A 25,380-nucleotide genomic window follows, 5' to 3' on the forward strand; every position below is an offset into this window, starting at 1 on the left:
AGACTTCTGTTTACGGTTTTGTTAAGAAAAATATAGTATAAACATTCATATTTTATTTTAATGACAAACTTAGGATGCTAAAGTTAACTGAGCATTTACCAGTGATGTATATTATTAACACGTAGGATTACTTCCAAAGGAAAACTATCATCAAGTCCTGCAAAAGCAAGTTCCAAATTATTTAGCTGATTTTTATTTGAAATACATATGTAGCCGTAACAGTCCTAGCTTGGTGCAGTCCTGAAAATACACTGCATGATTTGAATTATTATATAAGTTATGAATAAAATCCAAGTACTCTAAGATTAACGCCTATCAGAACCTTTTCTGCTTCTGAAAAGAAAAACTCTTATTCAGAAGTGCAAAACATTTGCTATCCTTTCAGAAAGAGTATGTGTATGTTTAAGTGTTAGCTCACAACAAACCAACCCCCGATCTGCTACCTTTCATATTGCAAAGAGATGCTGTTCTTAAGCAGCTCCCAGTTCTTCTTATGAAATAATATTTTAGGTGTATGCAAGACAACAACTATAGACATTTTTTTTTCCTTATAGACTAGAAATGAGATCATTCTGACTCTGCTTCACACGTTGGGACACACATAAGCCTTATTGCAAAAGCCATGCTACTATTCAAGAGTGACTGGATCCTGAGCTAATATGTTCAGACCCTCACAATGTATAAGAATGGGTTCAGCACCATTGTAATATGATTTTTTTTTAAACTAGATTGGGTTCAGTGCTATGCTAGCACTGATCATTTTTTTTTGATTAAAGTTGCTCTTTATCCCAACACTTCGAGTTGTGTTTAGTGTCTATATGCAATACAAAAGCCAGACAAAAAAAAACAAACTGTTAATAACATTGACTTGTTATTAATTACAAATTTCAAGATAGCTGCAACTGGGTTATGCCCTTTTAGAGGTCCCTACTTCTTCTACAGAGATGACTTATGAAGCAGGCTTTGAACTCTTAGCTTTAAGAGATTGAAATTTTAAGAGAGACTGGCATCAAATCTGGTTTTCCTTTAAATAAGTCAGTAAATCAAATTTCAAAGTACTCTGGTACAAACAACAACCAACCAACCCCCCAAAACAACTATGTGAAAAATCTTACCCTAAATTTGTATTTTGTACTGCGCCTCAAATTCTTCACCGTGTAGGTAAGATCTTCACCATCATATTTTGGCTTGAAACCATATCCCTGCAGAATTAAACAGGATTACTTGAAACATGTATATTTGTCAACTAGATTCTGTAACATCATTCAATATAAACAAATTACTGTGTTTCAGACTATAATTGTTATGGCTCTCTGACAAAGTAATTAAATGTAACTTCATTGTGTAAACACAGGATATTTTATTTCTACCATGCGAGTCCACATGGAAGCCAAAGATAAAAATAAGGTGGCGGTGGTGAGGGCGAGTGAGGAAATGAATTAACCATTCTCCAGTTCTGAAGAGGAGAAAAACCAGCAAAGAAAAACATATAGTGCCATGAGATACTATACCTAACACTTTGAAGGGGTAAAACACAGGTGCTTGTGCTGAAGTAACATCTAGGGGAGGCCACATTTCATGATGCAATTACTTTGATCCACTCTTGTAAGGCTTAAATTCACATCCAGAGTTACAAAGTTAAAAGTAGCCTAGACATCTTTGCAGGATTAGAGTTTAATCACACTAATAACTATTATTGTTGCAATAAAAAGAAAGTTACGTGGCTTGGTCACTGCAAGGACAGGTCTTTAGTTTTGCTTCAGAAAATACAGTTCCTGGTAGAATATTCTAGCAAAAATAATCACTGTTACACTTAAGTACAACAACATATCAAACACATCGTAGTCTCTTTTCTTATTAAGAGTACGTATTCTGAACTTACTGAGTTCTCATCCTCCATCTCTAGTATATACGAGATTCCTTCATCTGATGGTGTTCCTGAGGGTTTTGTCCACTGTAGGGATAACCAAGTAACTCCAGCATTAATCAGCAAAGGACTTGCTGGTGTGGTTGGGGCAGTGCCTGAGGTATGATACAGGACTTCTTCACTAAAACCACTGTATGTAAAAACAGAGAGTATGTAAACTAACCAGACACAGCAATTGATAACTAGAAAAACATCATTCTTACTAAACAAAGCTATGATAATTTCTTGAATATGTGCACAACTGGAAATTCCAAGCTTGAACGTGCAGATGACTTAACTTGCCCATGAATCTGTCAGTTATAAGCCATTTGAACAAGGTTAGCATTCATAATTGAAAGATTCCCGTGCAGGACATAATTACAGTGTTTCGCTAATTAAATTTGTTTTGGTTTATCATAATAAGTCATTATTCTAAATTAGTAGAGCTCTATGTGCAGCAGCGATATACTAATACCTATTCAACATCAAACCACGAAGACGTGAAAGTGTATGTGGGAAGATCCCAAAATACACTTCACTTCCCTGGCAGCAATCTATGCAAATTGTTATGTGCTTCAGGTATGCTCTGAAGTACCAGTTCCTATAGTGATTCAGAAAATAACAGAATAATAGTCTTATTCAATATTAGTTTAATTCAATATGAAGTTATTAAGTTACTTTAAGAGTCGGCAATACCAAAGTCTTATCACAGAACAAATGCAGCAGACTGTACACCAGTCAGTCCCTGAACTTTCAACCTGATCTGATGACTCTCAGATAAACCTCCAAGCGATAAACCTTCTGTAACAAGTTACAGCAAAAGATCTACCGAGAAACAGAGCGATGCCAAAGTCAGTAAATGGGTACAACGCACAGATGGTGTGACATGTATCCATCTAGACTCTAAAAAACTGTTCTCAGCTGGCATTTATTTAGAAATTTGCTGTTTCTACATCAGATCTGAAGAAATGCAGGCTTGAGCTAGTTTTTTTTTTTTTAACTGTATGAAACTAATGTCAAAGATGCAACTTTAAAAGCAAGACATTATCTAAGTGAGCACCAGGAAGTCTTGAAAACAAAATTCCTCATGTGTCTCGAACAACAGAACCAGTCAAATATCTTGTGTGTCCAAATCTGACTTCCCTGAAAAATCACAGTATGAAGATACCTTGCCGTCCCTTTCTCTCTAACCCATTTCTCCTGAGAAGCAGGAATAACACTTTTTTTGCCAAAAATCACAAGCGAGAAAATCTCTGAAATTAAGACAGTATGATACATATGCTGTATCTACTTAAAAAAAAATAAAAAAATCCAGCGTTACAGTTAGGCTAAGAAAGCATGAAGAGAAGCTAGACATACTAAAGCTGTCTACTCACAACCAACTACTGAAGCAGCCAACTCAGGTGCAGATGCAAGGGAAGGGGTGGAGAAAAACACCTTGAAAAGCCTTAATCTCTTTACTTGATTGAATCACTCCAAAACACACTGAAACCAACTAAAAGAGCTCCAGTAATTCCCACCTTTGAACCTCTCTTAACATTTCACTTTGGAGTACAACAATCCTCTATCTTTTCAATAGATTTTATTTTTCCAGATTTGTTTAGCCACGGTTTCATGTTTGGTTAGAACCAAATTTAAAAATGGGAGTAACTCTAAGAGAGAATATCCATTCTTCCTGGCAAAATCATTTAGGCAAAATTCAGTCTGCAGATACGTAAGTTTCTCAACATATTTCATAAGGAATAAATTGTCACCCTATCCTAGTAAATATTATTTCAGGAGACTTAAGTAATACCATAGAGACAACATAATGCGTTGTGATACAGCTATGAAATACAGATTTAAAAATCTATTCAGCACAATTATTTTAAAAAGGGTACTTAACTGATGACTGTCTTCCACCAGCTTACACCACAGAGGTGTGTAATACGTGTGGATACTCCTAGGGGGTACATTTACACTCAGAAGTAACCAGGGAACAGGAAGAGAACTTGAACACTGGCCCCTGCTTAACTCTCAGCTCACTCCCTGCCTGCTTTTGTCCAATTACATCTCATCAAGACAAGTCCAGGAGTAACTCAGAGAACGGTTCATTCCAGAAACATCTTCCAGAAGGCAGCAACATAAGAAAGACTGTGTTGGAGCACTCTGAAAGTCAGCCTAGCTTGCTACAGTGTCCTCAGCCAGTGACCCAAAGCAGGAGCCTAAGGGAAGACACAAAGAACAGGTACTACGTGCAACACATGCCCTGGGTGCTCTCCAAAGCCTCCCAACATGTCTCAGAGACCTCCTGAGCCAGCTGTAGTTTTCATGTACTTAGCCTGCAGACGACTTCTTCTATCCAGCATGAATTACATCCTCAGGTCTGGCTCCCTATTTTTAAACTGTCCTTCAGCACTGTCGAGGCAGGCATTGTTCCCTCAAACACTCCTTTGTGCTAGCTGAAGGACAGACAACACACATTTCATGCTATAAAAACACCACTCCACTGAGCTGCAGCACAACGCTCAAAATATCTCAAACACAAACAAAAAATAGCAATTTTATGCTCATGGCTAAAGAAGCCTTGCTTTTATGCCACATAGGACGTAAATGTCCAACAGCGTGGACACAGGCAGTCTATTCTAGAGGTACTGAGCCCTAGCAGTAAGAATATTAGCCAGCTTTATTGCTTCACCTGAAGACCAAGAAGCACTCCCAAGAGCTAACGCATCCAGTAGTGTAAGCCCAACCTGAGAAACTGTTCATTTTTATTTTTATTTTTATTTTTAATTTTTTTTTGAGTTTTAATTATATCCTCTACTGACAACAGATGCCATTCATTCACAAATTAAAACCAAAGTTTGGTGCTTTGTAACTCCTGAAAAGCAGCACTTCTAAACTTCTAAAAATTATGACCACATGTCCTAAACATTCATGATAAGTTCTACGTGCTCAGAAAAAAAATATCAATGGTATTGTGTCATATTCTGTCCATTACCCATGGTAACATGAGACTAACATATCTTTCAGGTAAAAGGACATATGCAGAAAATGGACATGGCAAAGAGCACAACATAGATATAACTACAGGATGCAGAGTGGGTTCTGCTGCACCTACCTCCTGCTCCAGCAGAGTTACTGCGTTCTCTTTATGCTGTCGTTACCACAAGTCTAAATTTAAGGATCAAGCCCTGGTAAACTGCTACACTGGCTGCAAGAACTGCCTTAGGTCTGGCACCATGTTAGACCTCACTGGCAGCCAGAGCAGCAGCCAGCGTGGTCCAAGTTACCCTCTGGCCAAACAACAGCAGCACCCCCGCAGCATTTACCAAACCATTCAATTCTGGCCCACTGGCAGGGTTGCTTGTCTTTCAGCATGACCCCCATTCTGCGTGTTAGCAGAAGTGCTTATTACATCAGACACAAAAGCCACAACGCTTCGCCAGAACTTCCATTACAGCTCAGAGCAGTAGGAAGCCAGCCCAAGGTAGCAACCTTCAGTGGAGCTCAGCGTGAGGCTACGAAGGCTGAAGCTAAAAATCAGCACGGCCTGAGCTGATTTCATGTGAGAGCAGCTGGGCTGCCTGTGCCACGCTCGCACTCCCCCTTTAGGTACAAAGGGGCATCGTGTACACAGGTTAGAGCAGGCTGTTTGGGAAATTAGGCTAAATTTGCGGAAGCAGCTGTGCTATCTGCAGGTGACAGCTGCTCATAAGAGGGGCTGAGATGTGTAGCATTTATCTGCCAAGTATTTACACGTGTAGTGGCTATAGCCATAATAATCCCTGAACAAAACTGATTGTGCCAGGACTCATTGAACAGCTGAGGTTAGAAAGGATCTCTGGAGGTCTCCTTGTCCAGCCTCTCTTGCTCAAGCAGGGTCAAGTGATTCGCAGTGCAAATGTGATCTGCAACATGAATAATCCAATCACATATGGTACATTAACTATGTAAATGGTCAGAAGTCTTGTTTCTTTAAATGCCATCATATGCTTTCCCTAAGCAAGCACACATATGCATGCAAATGCATTCCATAGTTATGGATACAACAGTAATATTTACCTCATCCCCATGTCATTTTTGGCTGCTAGCCTAAAGGTGTACCCCATTGCTGGTGATAGTTTAGTAATTCTATACTGCTTCTGTTGGCCATAATAACACTGGCAAAACTCTCCATTTCCTTTTCCCTAAAAAGGAATAAATTAATCACATTATTCACCCTATTAAATATGTGTCCATCAATTAAAGTAACACACAAATGTGAAGTAAATTCATTTTTGAAGTGTAACATAACTCAAGAAACCCTCCCGTAGTGAGGTTTTACATAAACATACTTGTATTGAATTAGAGGCTTTTAAAATTCCTTTCTATTTCCCATCTCCAAAGGGCTAGAAGGAGAAAGCAGTACAGTTTCTACAGCTCTGCCATCTCCCTCTTGGAATAGCTGTCTGGCTAGGATTGGAACACGTTTATGGGAACATTGCTGGCGCACCCCTTTTATACAAAAGAAACACTGTTATAGGAAAATGATCTATCTCAATGCTCTTGAGAGAAGTATTGGTGAAAAAGCCACTATTATGGGTGGCAGAATCACGTAACTCCTTAAGAAATATTTGATACGTTATACACCCTAAGAAAAAATTAGGGCAATAATCATGTTTTCACACTTGCTTTCAGAAATTATGCACTTGTCCCTTGCCTCTCTCTACAAAAGTCATGATTTTGATACAACTCGATGTGTATAGTCACACACAACTACTTTTGAAAACCACAAAATAAAAAATAGAAGAGAATAACTTGCTTACTTCATCCCACTCTAATAGGTAACTGTGGATTTTAGAACCATTATCGCACGATGCCTGCAACAAGAAAAAAGAGATATTAGAGCCCTAACTAGATACAAGATCAGTTAAGGAAAGATGCATGCATGGATCAAGTCATGACAAGACCAGTGGAGGGCAAATGGTGCTGCCCTTATATGACTGTTGCACTTGCCAAGACAGTCCTAATTCTGTTTCTATCCAGTGAATGTTTGTGTCTATTTTTGTTTTCATTTAGACCTTGAGAAAGTATTCTGGCAGCAATGTAAAATATGACAGATTTGTTCTCAGCACTAAGATTGCAGATCTGTTCAAATCTGTCTTTCCAGACCACTTAGTTTCTTTGCACAAATAAGCCTATGTTCAATAAGGGAGAAAGAAATTGGTTCTACAGTACAGGAGCGGACCAGAACTCAAACCAGTGTCTCTGTTCAAGTTCATTAGCTTTATTTACAAAGGCTCCTGGCTTTTCTGGGAATCTTTTTCTCTTCGCTGAAGTCCCCATTTAATACAATACACATACTTCAGTCACGGAAGTGTGGTTGACATTACTGTTTGACAAAACTTCAATGAACTGGCATTTATTCACAGATCTGAAACTGCTAAAGAGCTTTACAGATTTTTAAGTAATTCTTACCTTCCACTGCAAAGTAAGAGAATTTTTGGTCCGATTAGTTATCCTGGGCAGATTTGGAGTATCAGGCTCACAACTCATTGTGGTAAAACTCTCTGCTTCTGAAGGATTTCCCCGTACACAATTGCATTCCACTTGGACTCTAGAACGGAAAACCGTCAGTAACATTTACCTCAAAATCTCTATATGCAATTTCCAAAGAAAACCGAGTATTCAGAATTAAGTTACTGCCTTGCTATCTCATTATTAATATGTTACTGTTACAAATCCATAGCTGGTGAAAGCTTCTTGGTCAACGGAAGCAATGCAAAAGTAGAGTCCTTTACTTTGGATATACATCATCACCAGCAATCAGCTTTATTCTCACAATTACATTTGAAATACGACCACTGTTTGCTGTACTTTTGGGAAATAATGATAACATCTTGCAGGCTCATTATTTGTTGTAGATGTGTAAGTTGATAATACAAGTAATTCTTCTCCAAGTGCTTTCTTCAGATAAGCACAATGAAGCTGTTGATGTATTTTCAGAGAATCTTTTGCATCCAGCTCGCTGAGTCTGTTCACCCTGTTCACCTTTTAGAAAGGCTGGGCACTAGCTCTCTGTGTACTTCAGAAGAATGATTTGTTTCTTCTGTCTCAAAGAGAAACGGTTTGCTTTTCTCATAGCTTTTCTCCAAAACAAAGTAAAAGATTATTTTCTGGTCTCCTCTGCCCTCCTCCCTCCCCCCGAGCTGTGTAACCTCATCTCCCTCTTGGGTGAAACCATCTATTACTTTCTTCTTACTTAGTTTCTTCTGATTTGCCTGTTCCTTTGAAAGAAGAAAACAAACCACAGAACACCCTTTTCTCTGATCACTGGTTGCAGAAGGCCTTGTACACTGGTTGCATGAACACTCATAGGAAAACTGGCTTTGCAGATTCCATCAACAGGGAGAGCAGAACATTTAAATAGTCACTGGTGCTGCATACAATTGTTTGTCCTTGCATATAGTTGCAGATATATAATCTGTCAGGTTTATCTTCAGGGTTTAGCCTTTCTTGTCTTCCTTTTGGGCAATGATTAGACTGGCAAAATTCTGTTTAATTCTTAGTTCAGGAAAAGCTTATATAGCTCAATCACCTACTCACATGCTTCCTCTATAAAGACCAGAAATACATGTAAGTAAAAAAGAATCTGAACGTAGCCTGGTAGAAAACAAATTATACATGGCAAAAAGACCTAGGCGCTGACCTCTATGCTCCACACATTTTTGACATCATTGGATAAAGTTCACAAACACTACTGAAAGTAAGAACAAAATCAGAGGGAAACACTTGCATATGAAAGAGCTTCAAGTCAATTTACTACTCATCCTTCTCCTGAACCTGTGCTGCAGCCCATAGCATAAATGCAAATGTGTAATGAAGAACCCTGCTGGGCTTTCACTTTGGCAACTGTGACAATATCGTGGAAAACAGCACTAGGAATTGTAGGCTCCCTCACACTGAGGACCTAGAACTTAGCACTTCCACTTGAGCAAATGGAAATCATGAGACTATTGCACTACAGAAATCTTCTCCTGCCTTGCTTCATGTGGTAAGAGGCACAACATTTTTGACTCAGATCCTTACTTCTGTTCCCTTGCCTTCTGGCGAGCTGTCAAGAAGTGGCTCCTGATCAGTACACAGAAGTCTTGGGGTTTTCCACACAAAGAGAAGCAAATCCCTCAAATGATGGATAACCGATTCTAAGAAGTTTCTCTCTGCTTGCAATTATTTCTTGAAAAAGCAATACTTTTAAGGAAACCCTAACTTCTGCCTTCACAACTTTATACTTATATAAATTACATATTTATAAATTGCTGTATTGTATCGGATTTACTGGTCTGCTGAAGCAAAGCGAAAGCAGTGTGATGAAGTGAACAGTAAAAAAAAGTTATTGTGCAAGGTACCTCCTTCTTGTATTTGTGGGAAAATGGCATAAGGGAAGCATTATCTGTGCCTGGCTTAAACAAAAAAAAATGGTCACCGTGTTGGCATGTAAAGTAAAGACCAAGTAAACAAGTAAAGACCACAGGAGCTGGGTGAGGCAGCAACGATCTCTTATGCTTTCCAAAATGGATTGTGTGGTCAACTAAGCCAACAACATTGACTTGAGAATGGCAATATTTCAACTATCATTGTGACTTAAAGAAGGATGTCACAGGGTAAAGACAGTTTCTGAAGAATTCTTCAATCAAATATACAGCCAGAATGAAACTTTGAAAACATTCTCACTGAATTTAGTGAACAGAAAAGGAAGATACTCACTTTGCATGGTAGTCAGTTGCTGGCCTGAGATCATTTACAGTAACTTTGTTTTCTTCTCCACTGGAAAGAGATAGGATTTTGTTAAAGTTATTGTTTCAGAATCACATACTTATAAAAAGGCACACATCTAACCTATCCACCTAACACTCCTTGTAAGAAACATCTGTTAATAGTTTGCTTCTGTTGCTAAGTATGCTAAAATGCAGATGCTTTTATCTTTGGATTTTATGGGCTTCCCTCATTTGGTTTCTGTTGTTTTGTCTCTTTTGTTTTTTTTAAGAAAAATTATCTTCTTTACTCAGTAATACCAGCTCCATATACTGGAGAACGTGCATGTACATTATTACAAAAAAAAAAGTACTCAATTACCAGATCCTGTAGAAGCACTGACATTTATAATTCTTCAGCCTTATAAAAATGATTATATAAAGCTGTAAACGACTGCATACACCTACTTTTTAGAGCTTAGTAAAGCAGAAAAAACACCGAAGTGACATCTATTACTCTGCTTTTAGTAAATCAGCTTATGTTAGAAAAACTCTTTCCTTCAAACTTCTAGCCCAGTAAGCAGAAAAGACACCTAAGTGACACCTATTACTCTGGTGTTAGTGAATCAGCTTATATTAGCAAAGCTCTTTTCCTCTAGCTCTAGGTCAGGGATATCCAACTTGTGATTCATGAACTGCTCCGAAGAAATCCACGGAAGGAGACTAACAACTGCTAGCTAAATACTAAAGGATTTATAGTTATTAGGGAGCTCTGTGCTTTTTACGGTAAATTTTACTGTTAAATGTAAAATACTGCTAAAGTTGAAAAAAAAAAAAGAACATTAAAAAAAAACATTGTGTTAGGAATTACACAGTTTGAGAGTTTAGCTTGTTTTGCTGCTGCTCGAGTTGTGGGAATCTGTTTCACAGTGTACCACTGTCTCTTGCCAAGAGCATTTCCAGAGAAGGGAAGAATACCCTTACTGGGAGGAGCAGCGTGTCCTGAAGTAAATAAACACATGCACAATTTGTATTTGTTGCTACTTGTACACATCTTACTTCTTGAGAACCCGTAATTTCTAGTGCAGCTGACTGAAGTACAGCTAAATGGTATTAAAGCATATAATAAATAATAAAACAGATACCTCAATAATAAAACAGAACCACTTCTACTGAAAAAGTAACTTGTTTCAGGAAGAGAAGTTGCACAAGATTGCTAATTATTTAAATCTCCAAACACTGGGCAGATTTTTATGAGGTTTTTAGCCACACAATTAAATGCAGCACCGAATAAATACAAGAAAACAAACACCTACATATATACAGTTTTGTATTTTCCATCTTTTCCAGTATTTGAAATCATCACTTCGTAAGTATAAACCTCTGGTGTGTTATTCTTGTCGGTGTCTTCTCCGACATCACTGGATGGCGGTGACCACATAAGCAGTGCTGTTCTTGCCTGAATGTCTGATACCTGTAGAAACATAACTTTTGAGACTTGTGCCATTTAAATGCCATTGCAGATAAACACTGCTTTGCCACGCAGGGCCAAATAAAAGAGAAGAAAATCACACACCATTAACAGATCGGAGTATTTATACTGGTACATGATCTACTCATTACTTTTCACAGATGAAATCAAGCTGGGAATGAACATCAGGAGAAAGCTGCTATCCTAGGGCCCAGGGCTGACTGCTAAAAACTTCTAAGCAACGAATGCCATCTAGTGGGCTCCAGAGGTTAGGCACTGGGACAGGCTGCCAAGGGAAGTGGTGGAGTCACTATCCCTGGAGGTACGTAAGAGAGGTGCTGAGGAACATGGTTTAGTGGTGGACGTGGTACTGTTAGGTGGTGGTTGGACTTGATGATCTTATGGGTCTTTTCCAACCTAAATGATTTTATAATCTATGAAACACGAGATGATGGCAAAGCATATATCGTGATATCAGTTATTTCCCTTAATGATAAGATTTCAGGTGTGGTTTTTTGTTGTTGTTGTTGTTTAAATATTTTGACATGACCAGCACTGTGATTTTAATACCTTCACGCTGACTCAGTTTTCATATGACATATACAAAAGCTCAAGAATTTCTCCAAAATGATGGGCGTTACTGTAACAGGTAAACTCTCAACAACCTTATCCTTAGATTACAATCTCTTTGGTCAACTACCCCAGCAAGTATTTATTGATCATGATATGAACAGGGATAATATTGTGTACTCTGTTAGTAAAGGGAATACTAGAATGCATCTCATAATGTGCATTGGGTTTGGGTGCTCACACAGAAGGCAGGCTCACTAAATGCAGATATGTACTTCAAATTCCCATGGCAGTGCCTGCACAGCCCACCCTTTGCAGAAAGGCCTGCATCAGAACAGCTATGATGTTCTATGGTGTGATAGAAAGGAGTACAGAGGTTGTAGGGAACACCACAGTTACACAGACATGCAATTAGGGTCACCCCATATCACCCCATATTCCTCAAAGAACAGGGTCTGCTTGAAACCCACATATGCTGCAAGGGGCTGGGGAATGCTCATAAATCTATACGTGAATGCACGGGTATGTGCATGTGATTACAATTTCTTAGGATTTTTTACTGAAAGATGCTTAGAAATTTGTGTGTATTAATATTGCACATCTACTGCTGTGGTTTGTGTGTTGTGTCTGCCTACTGTTTCCAATCATTTCAAAAGAACTGACAACACATTATGTGAAATGACTAGTTTCACAGTATCACTGTGATATATAGATTTATTTTTTTTTTGAATAATTGCTTTTGGAAATCTATTACTAGAGTATGAGAATCAAAATGCTATTTTCACCACTGGTGCTCTTAACCTGACTGGGTCAACTTCAAGAACGAAGCAGAGGAAATGGCTTATTGGTAACAATTTTTTTTCCTGATGTCCAGGCATTGTCTTTCTTTTTACCAATTAAGCCTACTTGCCCTAGCCACCATGGATTTGAACAGGAGATCTCCTCTTTTCAGCAATTGTTTCTTATGTATTTGAAGACTTATGATGCGTCTCCCCTCACTTGCCTAAATCTGATCATTTTCACTCTCCTTGTTGATTACCTCCTCCTGCTCCCTTATCTTCAGTGCATTGCCCAGAACAGTATGTAACACTTCATCTGATGCTTTAGCAGTGCCTTACACACTTCAGATTACATTTCTCTTCAAACACCTCAGTGTATCTGTCTTCTTTTACACAGGACAAGTCAAAATGGTTGGTATAAATGAGGGCTGGTGTTACATCTTATTGGAACATTTAAACATTAGAGGTTTCAGCTGTTCACTACAGAGAGAACAGGAAGGGTGGGACATCAAAAACAACACTGCAGCGTAATAGACAACTGACAGAACTTTGAATAGTAAAATTAAACCTAGAGCAGAGTGGAAATCTGTTATATAGCAACAAAAGTCAACAGAGAACAGGATGAAATGTTCTTTAAGTGTCTGGCTGGAAGAATTATCTTTAGTTATTCCCCCAGGACAATGTTTGCTGGTGAACTCATGTAAGCAAGAACTTCCATAAGACTTCTAATATAATAGATGACAACTGTTAATATTGTTTCATTGTGTTAGAGTTACTGTGTTATGTACCCAGCTAAAAATCAGTGACTACGTAGGTTGTTCTGGTTGTTTTACTCTGTGTAAACAGCATATGTGACTAAACAGTATTACAAAGATCTGAAGCTTTGCTGTGGCCAATTTGCCAAAGCTTAAAAAGCAAGAGTTAGTGTGATTCAACATGCAGAAATGCAAAGTGAAAGGTATTTGCAGAAGCTGGGAATTAAGGACATCCTAAAGATGCATGGAAAGCTGCAGTGTAATAAAAAAAGCTATAAAAAAATTCCAAATGAAGCAAAAAAAGAGCTAACACGATTAAAGACAAAAGATATTAGAAAAAATATGAGGAAAACTCCAAGTCAGGCACTACTACTACTGCTGGATGCAGAAGTTCAAACTATAAAGCACAATGCAGGAAAGCAAGAAGCATTTAGCAGTTATTTCTGCCCTGTACTTGCAATGCAGCAGAAATCCCTTTCCACCCTATGTACCACTGTAGCTGGACTAGAAAATTAACACCCTGCAGCAAAAGCTCTGGGTCCAGCAGATGGTGCCCAGTGAAACCAAATGGCCTACAACAAACCAGGTGGTCACGTTAAACCAGTGGTTCCCCTTCAGTGACACACACTTGTGTCAAACCAAGCAGTGGCAAGAAGCCAAGCCTAAACTAATAAGCACTGGGGAGCACCGGGGAGTGAACTTCTCATGGAACAAGTGTAAGAAGTACGTACCTGAGCACCTCTAAGGCAGAGAAATGAAACACAAGGAGCAACACTTTGCCAGGGACAAATACTGGAAGTAACTTCCAACCCTATCCAACACCTGAATCCCACGGAAGCTGCTCTTTTCTTTCCTGCAACCCCAAAGAATCAGGGTGGTGGAGTGTAAAGTCCCCTGAAATATAGCTTGTGCGTGAGGGGTCACTGATCAGACAAAGAGAAAAGCAGTACGAGTAGGGCTGAGGAACAATGAGGTTTTTCTTCTGGACCATACGCTTTTTGATGCTAAATAATTCATAAGTTCTGGAGCTTTTCAGTCAACTCATATAGGTGTGTGAGTATTTTCAACCACTCAGTTGCTAAAAAATAGATAAATCACAGTTGCAAGCACATATAACAGAATATAACTTAAGTCCTTTACAACTGATTTACAAAACATTAGATTCTTTTCAGGTTCAACTTGTAGCTGGGAGAATGATTTTTAAAGACAAAGACAAGACTAGGTCCAGATTACGTCATATACATTTTGCTCAAGAATATCAATAAGGGACAAAAGCAAAATATCAAAAGATTAGTAATGGCTAAAATGAAGATATCCTATGAAAAAGAATTCCCTATTGTGTATATCCACTATGGTAGTCTTAGATTACATCAGCACAGACAATTACTCCACCTTCAAGTTAAGTATGCATATGACAGTCATTACTGAACAAATAATTATTTGGTATTGTTTATCCTCGATGATCAATATCAGTAATATCCCAATACTTGACTTTCTGAACAGTAGCCAGAGCTTTACTGAGGAATCACTCAAGTTTCAGAAATCCCCATCAGTTCTCCAGTACAAAACACCAGTGTATTTTCAAATATCACAGTGATATGAGGAGGAAAAAAATATTTTTGAAGAACAAAGATTAAGATCAGAAGAATCCACTGTGACCGATCTGAGACACCGAGGAGGGATTTTTTCAGAAAACTTGGCATTACTTATTACTTCGTGCACTTATTCAGCAGCTGCAGTTGATTGTGGTTGCAGCTCTGAGCACTGCGCTTCTTCAAAGCAGATTACACCACTTGACTTGGGCCCTAGGCGCTGAGGAAATTAAGAGGTGGCATGTCTCCACTAGCAGTGCACCTTACAAAAATAATCTCCTTAATAACCACGTGCCATTTGGGTCAAAAAAAAAAAAAAAAGGCAGTTTTAATATGTGCAAGCTGGATTGCATTCAGTGACATAAGGTACTTAACTGGTGAGTAAGCTGCATCATGTTCTAAAAGCCCTGAAGCATACACAACATGCATGAGCTACAAAACATGATGTACTCCCCAGGGCCTTACAATGCCATACAACCAGTCCTCAAACTCTGAGAACTCTGAGTCCCTGTCCCTTCTTGTCCTTAAATCCCCAGCCTTCAGCTCCATTCTTCACTTTGCTTTTTGCCTTTTCAGGTCCCCTTGTCTCCTCTTCTATTAACCAAACAGCAAAGGAGGCAGATGTGATGGCTGGTGCAGCAAACTGTACTTCTTGTACTGGCTGGTCCAACAGCCAGTACTCCCTGTGCTGGCACTGCAGTTCATCCAGAAAACAGGAGCTGATGATCCACCAAGAGTCCCTAAATACAGTGCTTCAAGCCAAGTATTAACCCAAACCCTGTAGAAATATTTCTGATGAGACCTACAAAAAGGTGTGAAAAAATGATCTCCTGGTTCACTTGTGGGCGGGTGAGGATAATATTTCCTTGGAGAAACGGTGTGAGGCTTGCTTCTGATCATGCAAAGCCTCAGCAAACTATCCAGTCTCCCTTGCTCTCCTCAGATCCCACTCCCCAAAGCTGCACCATCAGCTAGTCTTCCACTCACCTGCAGCCCTGATGCTCCCTGTAAGCCTCTCCAAGTGCTGGAAGCCTGGCTTTTTGCCTTCTGCACTGTTTGCTCTGTGGCAAACTACTACTACCTAGGCCTGTTAGGCCTTTCTGAGGGCTGCAAAGACAGCACTTGCAGGCACTCAGCTACAAGCAGTGAAATTCGAGACAGGTCATGGTGAGGAGGGCAAATGGTGAAACTTAGACTTGCCTATGAGCATAGGTTGGTTGAGTGCTGCAAGCAGAAGGAAGCAAGGGAAAAAAAGACAGGGATGTACTGGAACCCTATTGCTTTTTTGCATGTCCTCTACAACACAGTAGAAGTCACCATCTGTTGATTCTACTTCTCACAGTCTCCCTGACCACCTAGGATGCTCAGTTGCCACTCCCCGTGCCAATGTAGTCACTGCTGACATCCCAGACTTGGATGCCCTGACCAGGGGCAAAGGACTGATCCATTCACAAAGCAGATTACTTCGTGCAGGGAAGTAATCTTCACCGTAGAGAAAACGCACCATACAGAAAAAACACCATGTCGTTGTGTTTAAAAAAAAGAAAAAGAAAAAAAAGGCTATTTTCATCTCGCACACAATGGGCCAGCATTAGCACTAAATCTTCACTGCTTCACTTTGAAAATGGAATCTAATTTTTCTAATGCTATTTTGATGCCTGTCTTCCTACAGTGCAATGTCCAACAGCAACCCGGGAACCCTGCACAATCCCTGATGCTCGATCTAACACCGCGATAGCTGTAAGAGTTTAGTACCATCCATGGAGATGAAATGCACAGCTGGGCAGTGAAATAACAGGCTGCAAAACAAAACCTCTGCTGGCAGGTCTCACGAGTACTTGCTGTCAAAAGGCTGATGAGATTTAGGAAAGCTGGATTACACCCAAGCTCCTGGGTAAGGCTTGATGGTGTCAGATACAGCCTTAGGTTCACTTCTCACAGCTGTAATCCTTCCTGACCCTTTTTTCTCCCGCTTCTTGAAGTTTGGCCCTAACCACTGGTTCTTCATTCCAGTCTGTACTCATTTACTCCATACCCAATTTCTCCCCTTTATCTCCCACTGAAGTTCTGGTGCCCTTACCTCACAAATCATCTTTCTCAGGCAGTTTCAGCCTCTTGCTACTACTGCCCATTACACCCACCACTCTCAGTCTTACTAGGAGCAAAAATAACAAACAGAACAGACAGTTGTTCTCCCAGTAGTTCATACACTGCTCTATTTGCTCCTGGTCTCATTTTCCCATCTCAGACTCCTCATCTATTTCAGGATCCCTCAGTCTTGGTTATCTTTGGACCTGTGCTCCTTGCCGGGAACTGTCTCTGCTCTTCACTTCTTTTCTCCACCACACCTTAATCTTCATAAGCTTTCTTTCCAGTCCCACTTTCTTCACCTAAAAATCTTTTTATGGCCTGTTCACCAGCTCTGGTCTCCAGGAACATCCCATTCAGAGCTGCTGAAGTTTACCATCACAGCTACCACCTGCACCCCAGCAGCACCTAGGGTACTCCTCTCTATTTCTTCATTTCATTTCTCTCAACCCTTTCTTATGAGATTTGATTCAGACAATTTCTACCTCCACGACAGGGGCACTGACGATACGTTATCACGTTCTGGTGCTTGGACACAGCGGGATCCCAAGCAGTTAGGTCTGCCTGCTCAGCACCACAGAATCACAGAACGGCAGAGGTGGGAAGGGACCTCTGGAGGCCACCTGGGCCGACCCTCCTGCTCCAGCAGGGCCCCCCAGAGCAGGGTGCACAAGACTGCGTCCAGGCAGCTTGAGAAGATCTCCAAGGAGGGAGACTCCACATCCTCTCTGGGCAGCCTGGGCTGGTGCTTTATCAGTCTCACAGAACAGAATTAGTTTAGTGGCAGATTTGGCTAGGTTAAGGGTTGGACTTGATGATCTTAGAGGTCTTTTCCAACATAAAGGTTTCTATGATCCTAAGTGCTTGCTGATGTTCACAGGGAGCTTTCCGTGCCTCAGTTTGTGACCACTGCCTTTTATTCTGTCACTGGTCACCACTGAAAAGAGCCTGACTGCAAGAGCTGGGATTGTTCAGCCTGGAGAAGACAAGGCTCGTGGCAGATCTAATCCATGAATATAAATACCTGAGGAATGAATGCAATGAAAAGAATTCCACACAGTAAGTATTAGGACAATTTTAGCTTCATAAATGTTAATAAATTAAAAATGACTTTGGTCATTTGCATTTCAGTGAATGAAAGTTAAGTGAGTTTTCATTACTGCTGGAAATTGAAGAATTGAACTTAGAGAAAAGGAGGTATAAACGTATAAAATAGCAACAGATACACTGCTTTTATAGAAAGCTGCAATCACTTACCACTGGCTTGGCTATATTAGAAAGAAGTGCTTCAAGTGCTTTTGTTTCTTCATCCTTTTCTTAAAAAACAAAATCAAAGCAAACAAAGTGCCCATGAATCACTGTTCAGTGACTTTACATTGAAATAGCTCTTCAAATTCAACAATTGCATATAGATTACAGCATGTATAAAACACAACACCAGGCCAGCTTGTATTCAGCTAGGGCAACATAAAACCCAAAACCTCTCAGAGTTGTTTTTCACTTTAAACTAGTTGTAAATCTGTTCTGTGATTTAATAGAATACAAAAAGCGTGGTTATCTTCTATTAATGTGTAATTTTAAACAAACTACTGCTCTGGAGAAGTTAACCTCTTGGCCGAGATATTTCCTATAGATTTCTCTTTGGATGGAGTCACAGCCAAGTTACAATAGTTTAAAAGACCTTACTGCACATCAGCTGGAGGAAGGACTGACTACTGGTGACACTGGTGGCCTCCATCAATTACAGGGTGGCAAGCCTGAGCTTAACCTTCAGTTTTATCTCAGGGAAAGGATTTCATGTGCTCTGCTTCAGCTGAAGGTACGCCCAAATTTTACAGAGTAATTTTACAGAAAATGTTTTTATGTGGTTTCTCTCACACAATACATGAATTTGATCATCTCAGTAGTATTAAGTGCACAGGCTACTCAGTTTTGTAGTTGCAGACGGGCATTTTTAATTCACTTAAAAACCTTCCTTAAACTAAAATGTATAAGATGGAAACAACCTCCCTAAAAAAATTAAAAAAAGATTTCTAAGGTAAAATCTATTTACAGTTTTATATTTCTAAGAGTGTCCATGCCATTGAAACTAACTAAAATGTGTTTCTAATTTCTGCTTGTTAGCACAAGTCACAGTACATCATTTTCCAAAATGTACATCAGTACATCATTTTCTAAAATAAAATAATAATAATAATAAAAAAGGTGTATTTCTCCATTTTTTGTATAAATAGTTATGAAGAACTGCTAACATAATTTTTGCAATGTATGTAAACAGCACATTTTGTCACCTGTGCCTTGGTGAAGTCTGCTTATAGATAAATACCAGATGTCAGAAAGTAAACTGAATGCAAGACAGATGTCAGAGTGGAACTAGTGACATGTATTCATCCAAATTTGGAGCAACAGGTCAACGAATGTTCCCAGTTGCTGAATTCAGGTTGTATTATAAAGGTGTCCCTTGCTACTAAACTTTCAGGGGGTTTTCCTAGTTTTTTTCTCTTAGAGCCATTGTTCCAACATGAGGAGCAGGCTGCTTGCCTGAACACCATTCCACGTCTATCACCCAACTTCAAGACTGCCAAAGGATGGTGTGCTATCTACAAAGGCTGTGCTCAGCCAGATACTGGACTTGCATATTTTATATACACACACAATTTTTGTTAACACTTACCTTCTACTTCCGTGTCTGTCTGAGAATTACTTTTTCCTTTACACACAGACTTGCTTTTGGTAGAACCTGTGCTTATGCCAGCTGTGTCCTGTCCTTTTGAAAGTCCATTAGGTTCACTTGTAGGAGAAGGACATTTCTGAGGAGATGATGGAGGACTGTTTAATTTATCCTTCTGAGTTCCATGTCGATCTTTTAATTTTTTTTGTAACCTTTCATATGTTTTACTAGACCTTTCATCTCTAAAGTTGGCTCTTCCATGAGCAGGCAGAGTATCTAAATGAAAGTAAAAAAGAAAAATAAATAAATCACAAAGAACGGAATGTAATTAAAGATCTATTTAAAAATGTCATGTGAGTTAAGTGTGTGCTTCTGTGCAAAACTACATCTACATTCCTATTATAAAACTGAACCATCCAGAAAGTGAACTTACATACAGTAATTGGACATTAACAACCTGTTAGAGGAGAAAGTGTAATCTTTCCTTCCCACATCCTTTTTCCGCTTACAAAATTATTTTTAAAAGGTTTCTATATTCTTCCCTAAGCTGTGAGGTGCAGAATAAAGTTATCACACTACTTCATTACATAGGAGAATTCTGCTCTGATGCTGAATACAAAAAATAGAGAAGTTTTAAGTTTTTGGAACACTATTACTTTAATGGGATTTCTGCAGAAATCAACAGAAAAAAAAAGCAAACAGACAAACAAAAAACAAAAGCAAAGGGCAACTGAAAGACACTAGAAGACACGAGATAGTATATGGCGAGGTCTTATAAGTGCACTAGACCTGTACATGGCAAGCCAAAGCATTGCTGCAGCATCACTGAGGGCCCACCTCTACGTCAGAACATGGTTTTAGGAAAAAATGTCAGTACAAGACTAATGAAAAAAATTAAACTGCAGAGTTCTTCTGTCTAATTAAAACATTTTTATCCATTTCATCTTTATGTTTAAGCACGGTTTAAAGACTCAAGATTTAAACATTTTATACCACATGGCACCAACTCTTTCCTCAGTGTATTCCTACCTGCATACCTAATGAAAACTTCCCCCAAAACACATCTTTCAAAACCAACATAGAATTTGACTGGAGTTTGAGAATTTGAAACTGTATCACTCAGTCTGAAGAACAAAATTATTTGTTATTCCTTCTGCGCCAGGAATTTACAGAAAGCAAGATGAAATAAAAACTTCCTTGCAAGAAGGACACAATCAAAAAACTGCAGAGCTTTTCAGTCTCTGACTTTTTAAATCAGTTTAAGTCTGGAAACTTTGACAGATTATTATTAGAAAAGCTGTATTTAAAATTTTGATTTTCACTACTATTAGAAAGTTAGGAGCTTTTGTTAGAGAACTACCACACTGTAAGCACTTTTTTCATTTTTTCCCCTTAAATTCAGATTTTTCGTATGGGAGCTGTAGGGTTCGACATCTGACAGACATAGCTAAGGTGTGTCCACAATTAAATATGAAACCTGAAGCAAGTATCAAACAAACTAATGTGTTCCTAGTCCTCTACTTCCCTAAACTTAAGAGCATATTAAATATGTACTTAAAATAAAAGAAAATGAAAGAATCCCACATTATCACCCATTCTTTTACTGTTGTTATTATTATTATTATTAGTCTGGTAGTTTAGCAGATTATCACTGAACTCATATGTAAAGGGATATAATCTAGCAGCAGAAACCTACTGAAGTCTAAAACTTTATTCCATTAAGAAGTATCCTTTTTACCTTATGCGTTTAATTATCATGTTCCAATCTCTTCATTTAGGAAACTAAAAGCAAAAGCCTCCCACTTACTGTCAACTAAGAAATTAATGAGATTATAATAAGTACCCAAAAAGCATATAATAACATACTATTATCCAAGTAGTGCAAGCAAGAAAAAACGTATAACTCGATACAGAAATACTAAGAAATCCAGCAAGATCAAGACACTGATATATTTTTTATCTGACCACGTTGTACATCATGACTATTTAAGCACAGTGACTACATGGAGGTCATTTTAGAAGATTTTAGTAGTATCATAGAACACTGAGAATCTACCCATCTACAGTGACATGACAGTGCTCTAGTTTCCCTTCCATGGCTTCCGCCTTCTTTCTGTGAGAACTGCAACCTGGTATTGTTCTCTAAAAGTCTTTTGAGGTCAGCACCTGCTTTAAAGCAGGAGTTTATGCAAAGAAAAGCAGGTCTACCAGAAAAGTAAATATTTATCAAATAACCCCACCCCTGTAAGTACATGCATACACTGTGTCACTAAACAGCATTAAAGGCAGATAGCAATGGTACTTCCAAAGACAGCTTCAACTACAGTTTAAGTGGGTAGCACCTGTTGGAATTTATGATTCTATGAATTCAATACAGACATTAGCCCAAACTTGCAGTTTTAGGAAAATAGCACCATTTTTCCATATGCAATATAGAGAACTCCTGTTTCAGGCCTCAAACAGGATACTTGCAGATAGTTATCTCAGAACAGTGCTCAAGTACGGATCTAAACACTGAATCAGAGTGAAAACCATCAGTTGAACTACCACAAACACTTTCTGCACTGCTTTCGTGGGCAAATCCTTAACTGATAGACATAAAAAATAACCTGTATATTTAAAGGATAACCAAATAGAGAAGCCCAATTAATGAAAATAACTTCTGAAATACCAAGCTTCAGCAAAAAGACTGGCATCCTCAAAACATTTTTGTACAGCTCCCATTCAAACCATAGCTGTGCGTGATAAAGGAAGTGTATCAGCATCACGGATTCTGGAAACCAGTTCAGCATTCCTTTGGTGGCACCTGCAATACTTACTGAACTACTTACCCAGATCACCATACATTTGGGAGGTGTGATACTGTGGAATGTACTGCGTCGCTATGTCACCGGCTCCGGTCACTGGTGAGTACATGTGACGTGGTGGAGGGGGTATCATGGCTGGAAGAGGAAGGAAGCCAGGCAGTGGGGGATGAGGTGGCCTGTGTATCACTGCGTGACCGCCAGGATGAAATTCTGGAGCCTGGGGAACCACCACAACCCTTCGAACACCGTTGTCCTCAATAACCTGCATTGTGAGAGACCATGCACCAAAAAAGAAAGGCTTAGTAATAAGCAAGAGAACAAAAATGTTGGGAGTGACAGTCTGGAAGGTATGCTTCTGTATGTACTTAAACAAAACCAGCAATGGCAAAACCCTTGAGTTTGAGAAAAGGAAAACACAAAAGGGTAAGAAAAAAAAAAAAGGACAAAAAAAGGACAATATAAGGGCTATCTACCTTGCTGTTAAGTGTATTAATTGCAATAATGTGCTTAATTTCTCAATGTGATGGGGAAAAATATTGTTGCAAAATCTGAGTGCAACAACGTCTTCTAAACAACTAGGTCTATTTATGCCATTAACCTGAGCTTGTCAGCAGGGCTCTCTTTCCATCCTCATTCATACCACTTGCATGCTCTACTGCTCCTCAGATTTCTTCTGCAGTATAACAACTAGATGGCTCCCTGGAAGTGATTTGATGGGCAGGTGGACCTCACACCACATAAATGGAGAGAAAAAAGGTGTAAGAGTGCCTGGTGCTCCCAACATGCTCAAGTCAGTCCTCCAGTGATAACCCAGGAGGCCCCTGTCAGCACCAGCAGCCACTGTCTGCATCAAGCTGTTGAAGCAAAAAAACCCTACCAGGATGGTAGTCAGCCCTCTCAGTACTCCTGTACAACTCAGCATACTTTAAAATAACTTTTTTTGTTTGTTTTTCCTCTGTTAAGATACTCTGCAGCCTGAAAGAAGCCACTTACTACTGAGAAAACAAGGGCCTTTGTGACAGCCTCTGCCAGACTGAGGCATGCAAAGAGGTTTGCTGTGTACCTAAAGGTGATCTTGGCATGATTTGAGTCAGATTTACTGTAGGATTAATAACCATAGCACCTGGAATGCCAATGAATACATTGTTCTCCACATCCTAATAAAATGCCCCCAAATGATGCCACAACGAGGGCTGTAATGCAAGTTTCTGGATTTTTTACCCAGAAAAGGAAAAGAGCAAGACAGGAATCTGGAATATCAGGACCATATTTGAAAACAGGGAAGAAGGCAACTCTAAGACTGGTATTTGGAATCAGGTGGGACATGCTCACATAAACCAGTGGGTAAACTGGGGCAACAGGAACAGATCGGGAGATCAAAGCACTGGGTGCCAAGCTGCTCTGACCTCCACTGTTAGGGATTAACAGTGTAATGCTTGGCTAGATTTAGTCCCACGTCCTGGTGTGAACACTTCCACCGTGTCTGACAGAAAGCTGCCTGAAGGATCAAACGGTGGCTTTACCGCGTTACCACTGGGGTTGGTGTGCGTCTGGAATGGAATTTCTAGTTTAGTCCCCAGATCATCCTGCTCGCTGAACCACTGCAGGGTAAGCGAGGATGGTCTAGGAAATCGTTTCAAAACTTCCCTACTGTAGTAAAAAAGAAAATTATGTAGGCACAGTTGTATGCTTCTGGTGTTATGTAGAACAAAGATCTTTACAGATAAGCAATAACTTTCAGAAGACAAAAGTATGTACAAAAAGGAGCTGATCCCACCCTACTTACGTGAATAGAAAGCTAGAATTCAATGTAAATTACTTAAGTGAACACAGCTTCAAAAAAAATTATATATATATACACACACACTTACCATGTGACTTAAAAAAAAAAATCACTATTTTCAGTATACAGAAATTGTCTCTTACTGGGGAAGAGTGATTTTGCAAAGTTGCATATCTGTGCAGCTATAGCTGTGTAGTACCTAAAGGTGGCATATATTAACAGCAGTAAAGCCGAGGAGAACTTCTCTTATTCAAGGAAATTCTCCAAATGTAGTTTTCATCACCGAAATCCCTTTTGTTTAGACAAGGAAATTGCAATTTATTACAAATTTATTTGCAGATAAGTTTATATAGGAAGCAAATTCCTTAAAAACGTTCCTTAGATTATCAGCAAACCCAAGAAAACAAATAAATCATAAACTAAGTAACTCAGAAATAGATACCCCATTCAAGCAGCAGGGACCTTAAGCTAAGTCTGTGACTGTGCCTCTAAATCAAACACCAGCTCAACTGTGTGATCATAGCGGGGGGGGGCTAGGAAAAAGCACTATGTGCATCATGTCAAGCATGCCACCTTAAGTTAAAAACAAAACAAAACCAAGCTATTATGCTAATTGTACTAGCAAAACGTGTAGTTCTGGCACAGGCCTCTTTGGTTGTGTGAATCAACCACACATCACTGGAAAATTCACTACAGGCACTGAATGCAGTCAGCTTGGAAAGGATGAATGAAGATGTCTGTGCTTGCTTTCACAGCTCTAGAATTACAGTGCCAAAAGAAAAGGAAGGGAGAAGTAAATCAATGTGTGAATTGCTTTTTATGTATGTGATATAAGAAGAATCTACATGCTTTGTTCTGTAGCTCCCCCCGATGTCCAACAGGGGACAGTATGCTGTGTCAACGCCAAACAGAAGTTGAAGCAAGCAGAGGTATAACAGAACTAAATGAAAATGGACAAGCAAAATGAAGATGCTGAAGCTGTTCTTCCAGACTGATGGCTTTAGGTGTTTAAGTGGCTTCCAATTGCCCTGAAAATATATCCGAGTTACTGTCTTAAAGATATGAAGAAATCACGGAGGTTACATCGGTGGGACTGCAGTGATAACTCTTAGCAACATCGGCATTTTTTTCCTGTTTGCATGACCGCTATCATATCCTCGAGCTTGTAACAGGAACTTCCAACATAAACCACAACAGCTGGTATGTTTTGTCAGCAGTAAATACTGCAGAAGCCTTATAAACT

The 25,380-nt window shown here is 39.3% G+C and overlaps 1 protein-coding gene across 4 annotated transcripts in view; it reads right to left on the reverse strand.

Annotated features, from left to right (window-relative positions):
• Nucleotides 1-25,380, reverse strand: part of FNDC3A (fibronectin type III domain containing 3A) — a 115,348-nt gene that overhangs the window by 23,127 nt on the left and 66,841 nt on the right. For all 4 annotated transcript variants that reach the window (XM_084297986.1, XM_084297985.1, XM_084297987.1 and 1 more), the window contains 10 exons: nt 22,379-22,616; nt 19,551-19,823; nt 18,134-18,192; nt 10,938-11,095; nt 9,635-9,694; nt 7,346-7,484; nt 6,694-6,747; nt 5,951-6,075; nt 1,883-2,057; nt 1,116-1,202 (listed from right to left, as the gene is read on the reverse strand). In XM_084297986.1, the coding sequence (XP_084154112.1) occupies nt 1,116-1,202; nt 1,883-2,057; nt 5,951-6,075; nt 6,694-6,747; nt 7,346-7,484; nt 9,635-9,694; nt 10,938-11,095; nt 18,134-18,192; nt 19,551-19,823; nt 22,379-22,616 (1,368 nt within the window). The remainder of the gene's footprint in view (nt 1-1,115; nt 1,203-1,882; nt 2,058-5,950; nt 6,076-6,693; nt 6,748-7,345; nt 7,485-9,634; nt 9,695-10,937; nt 11,096-18,133; nt 18,193-19,550; nt 19,824-22,378; nt 22,617-25,380) is intronic.

The sequence above is a fragment of the Netta rufina genome (genome assembly GCF_964035555.1).
Source record: "Netta rufina genome assembly, chromosome: 1".
Taxonomy (NCBI): domain Eukaryota; kingdom Metazoa; phylum Chordata; class Aves; order Anseriformes; family Anatidae; genus Netta; species Netta rufina.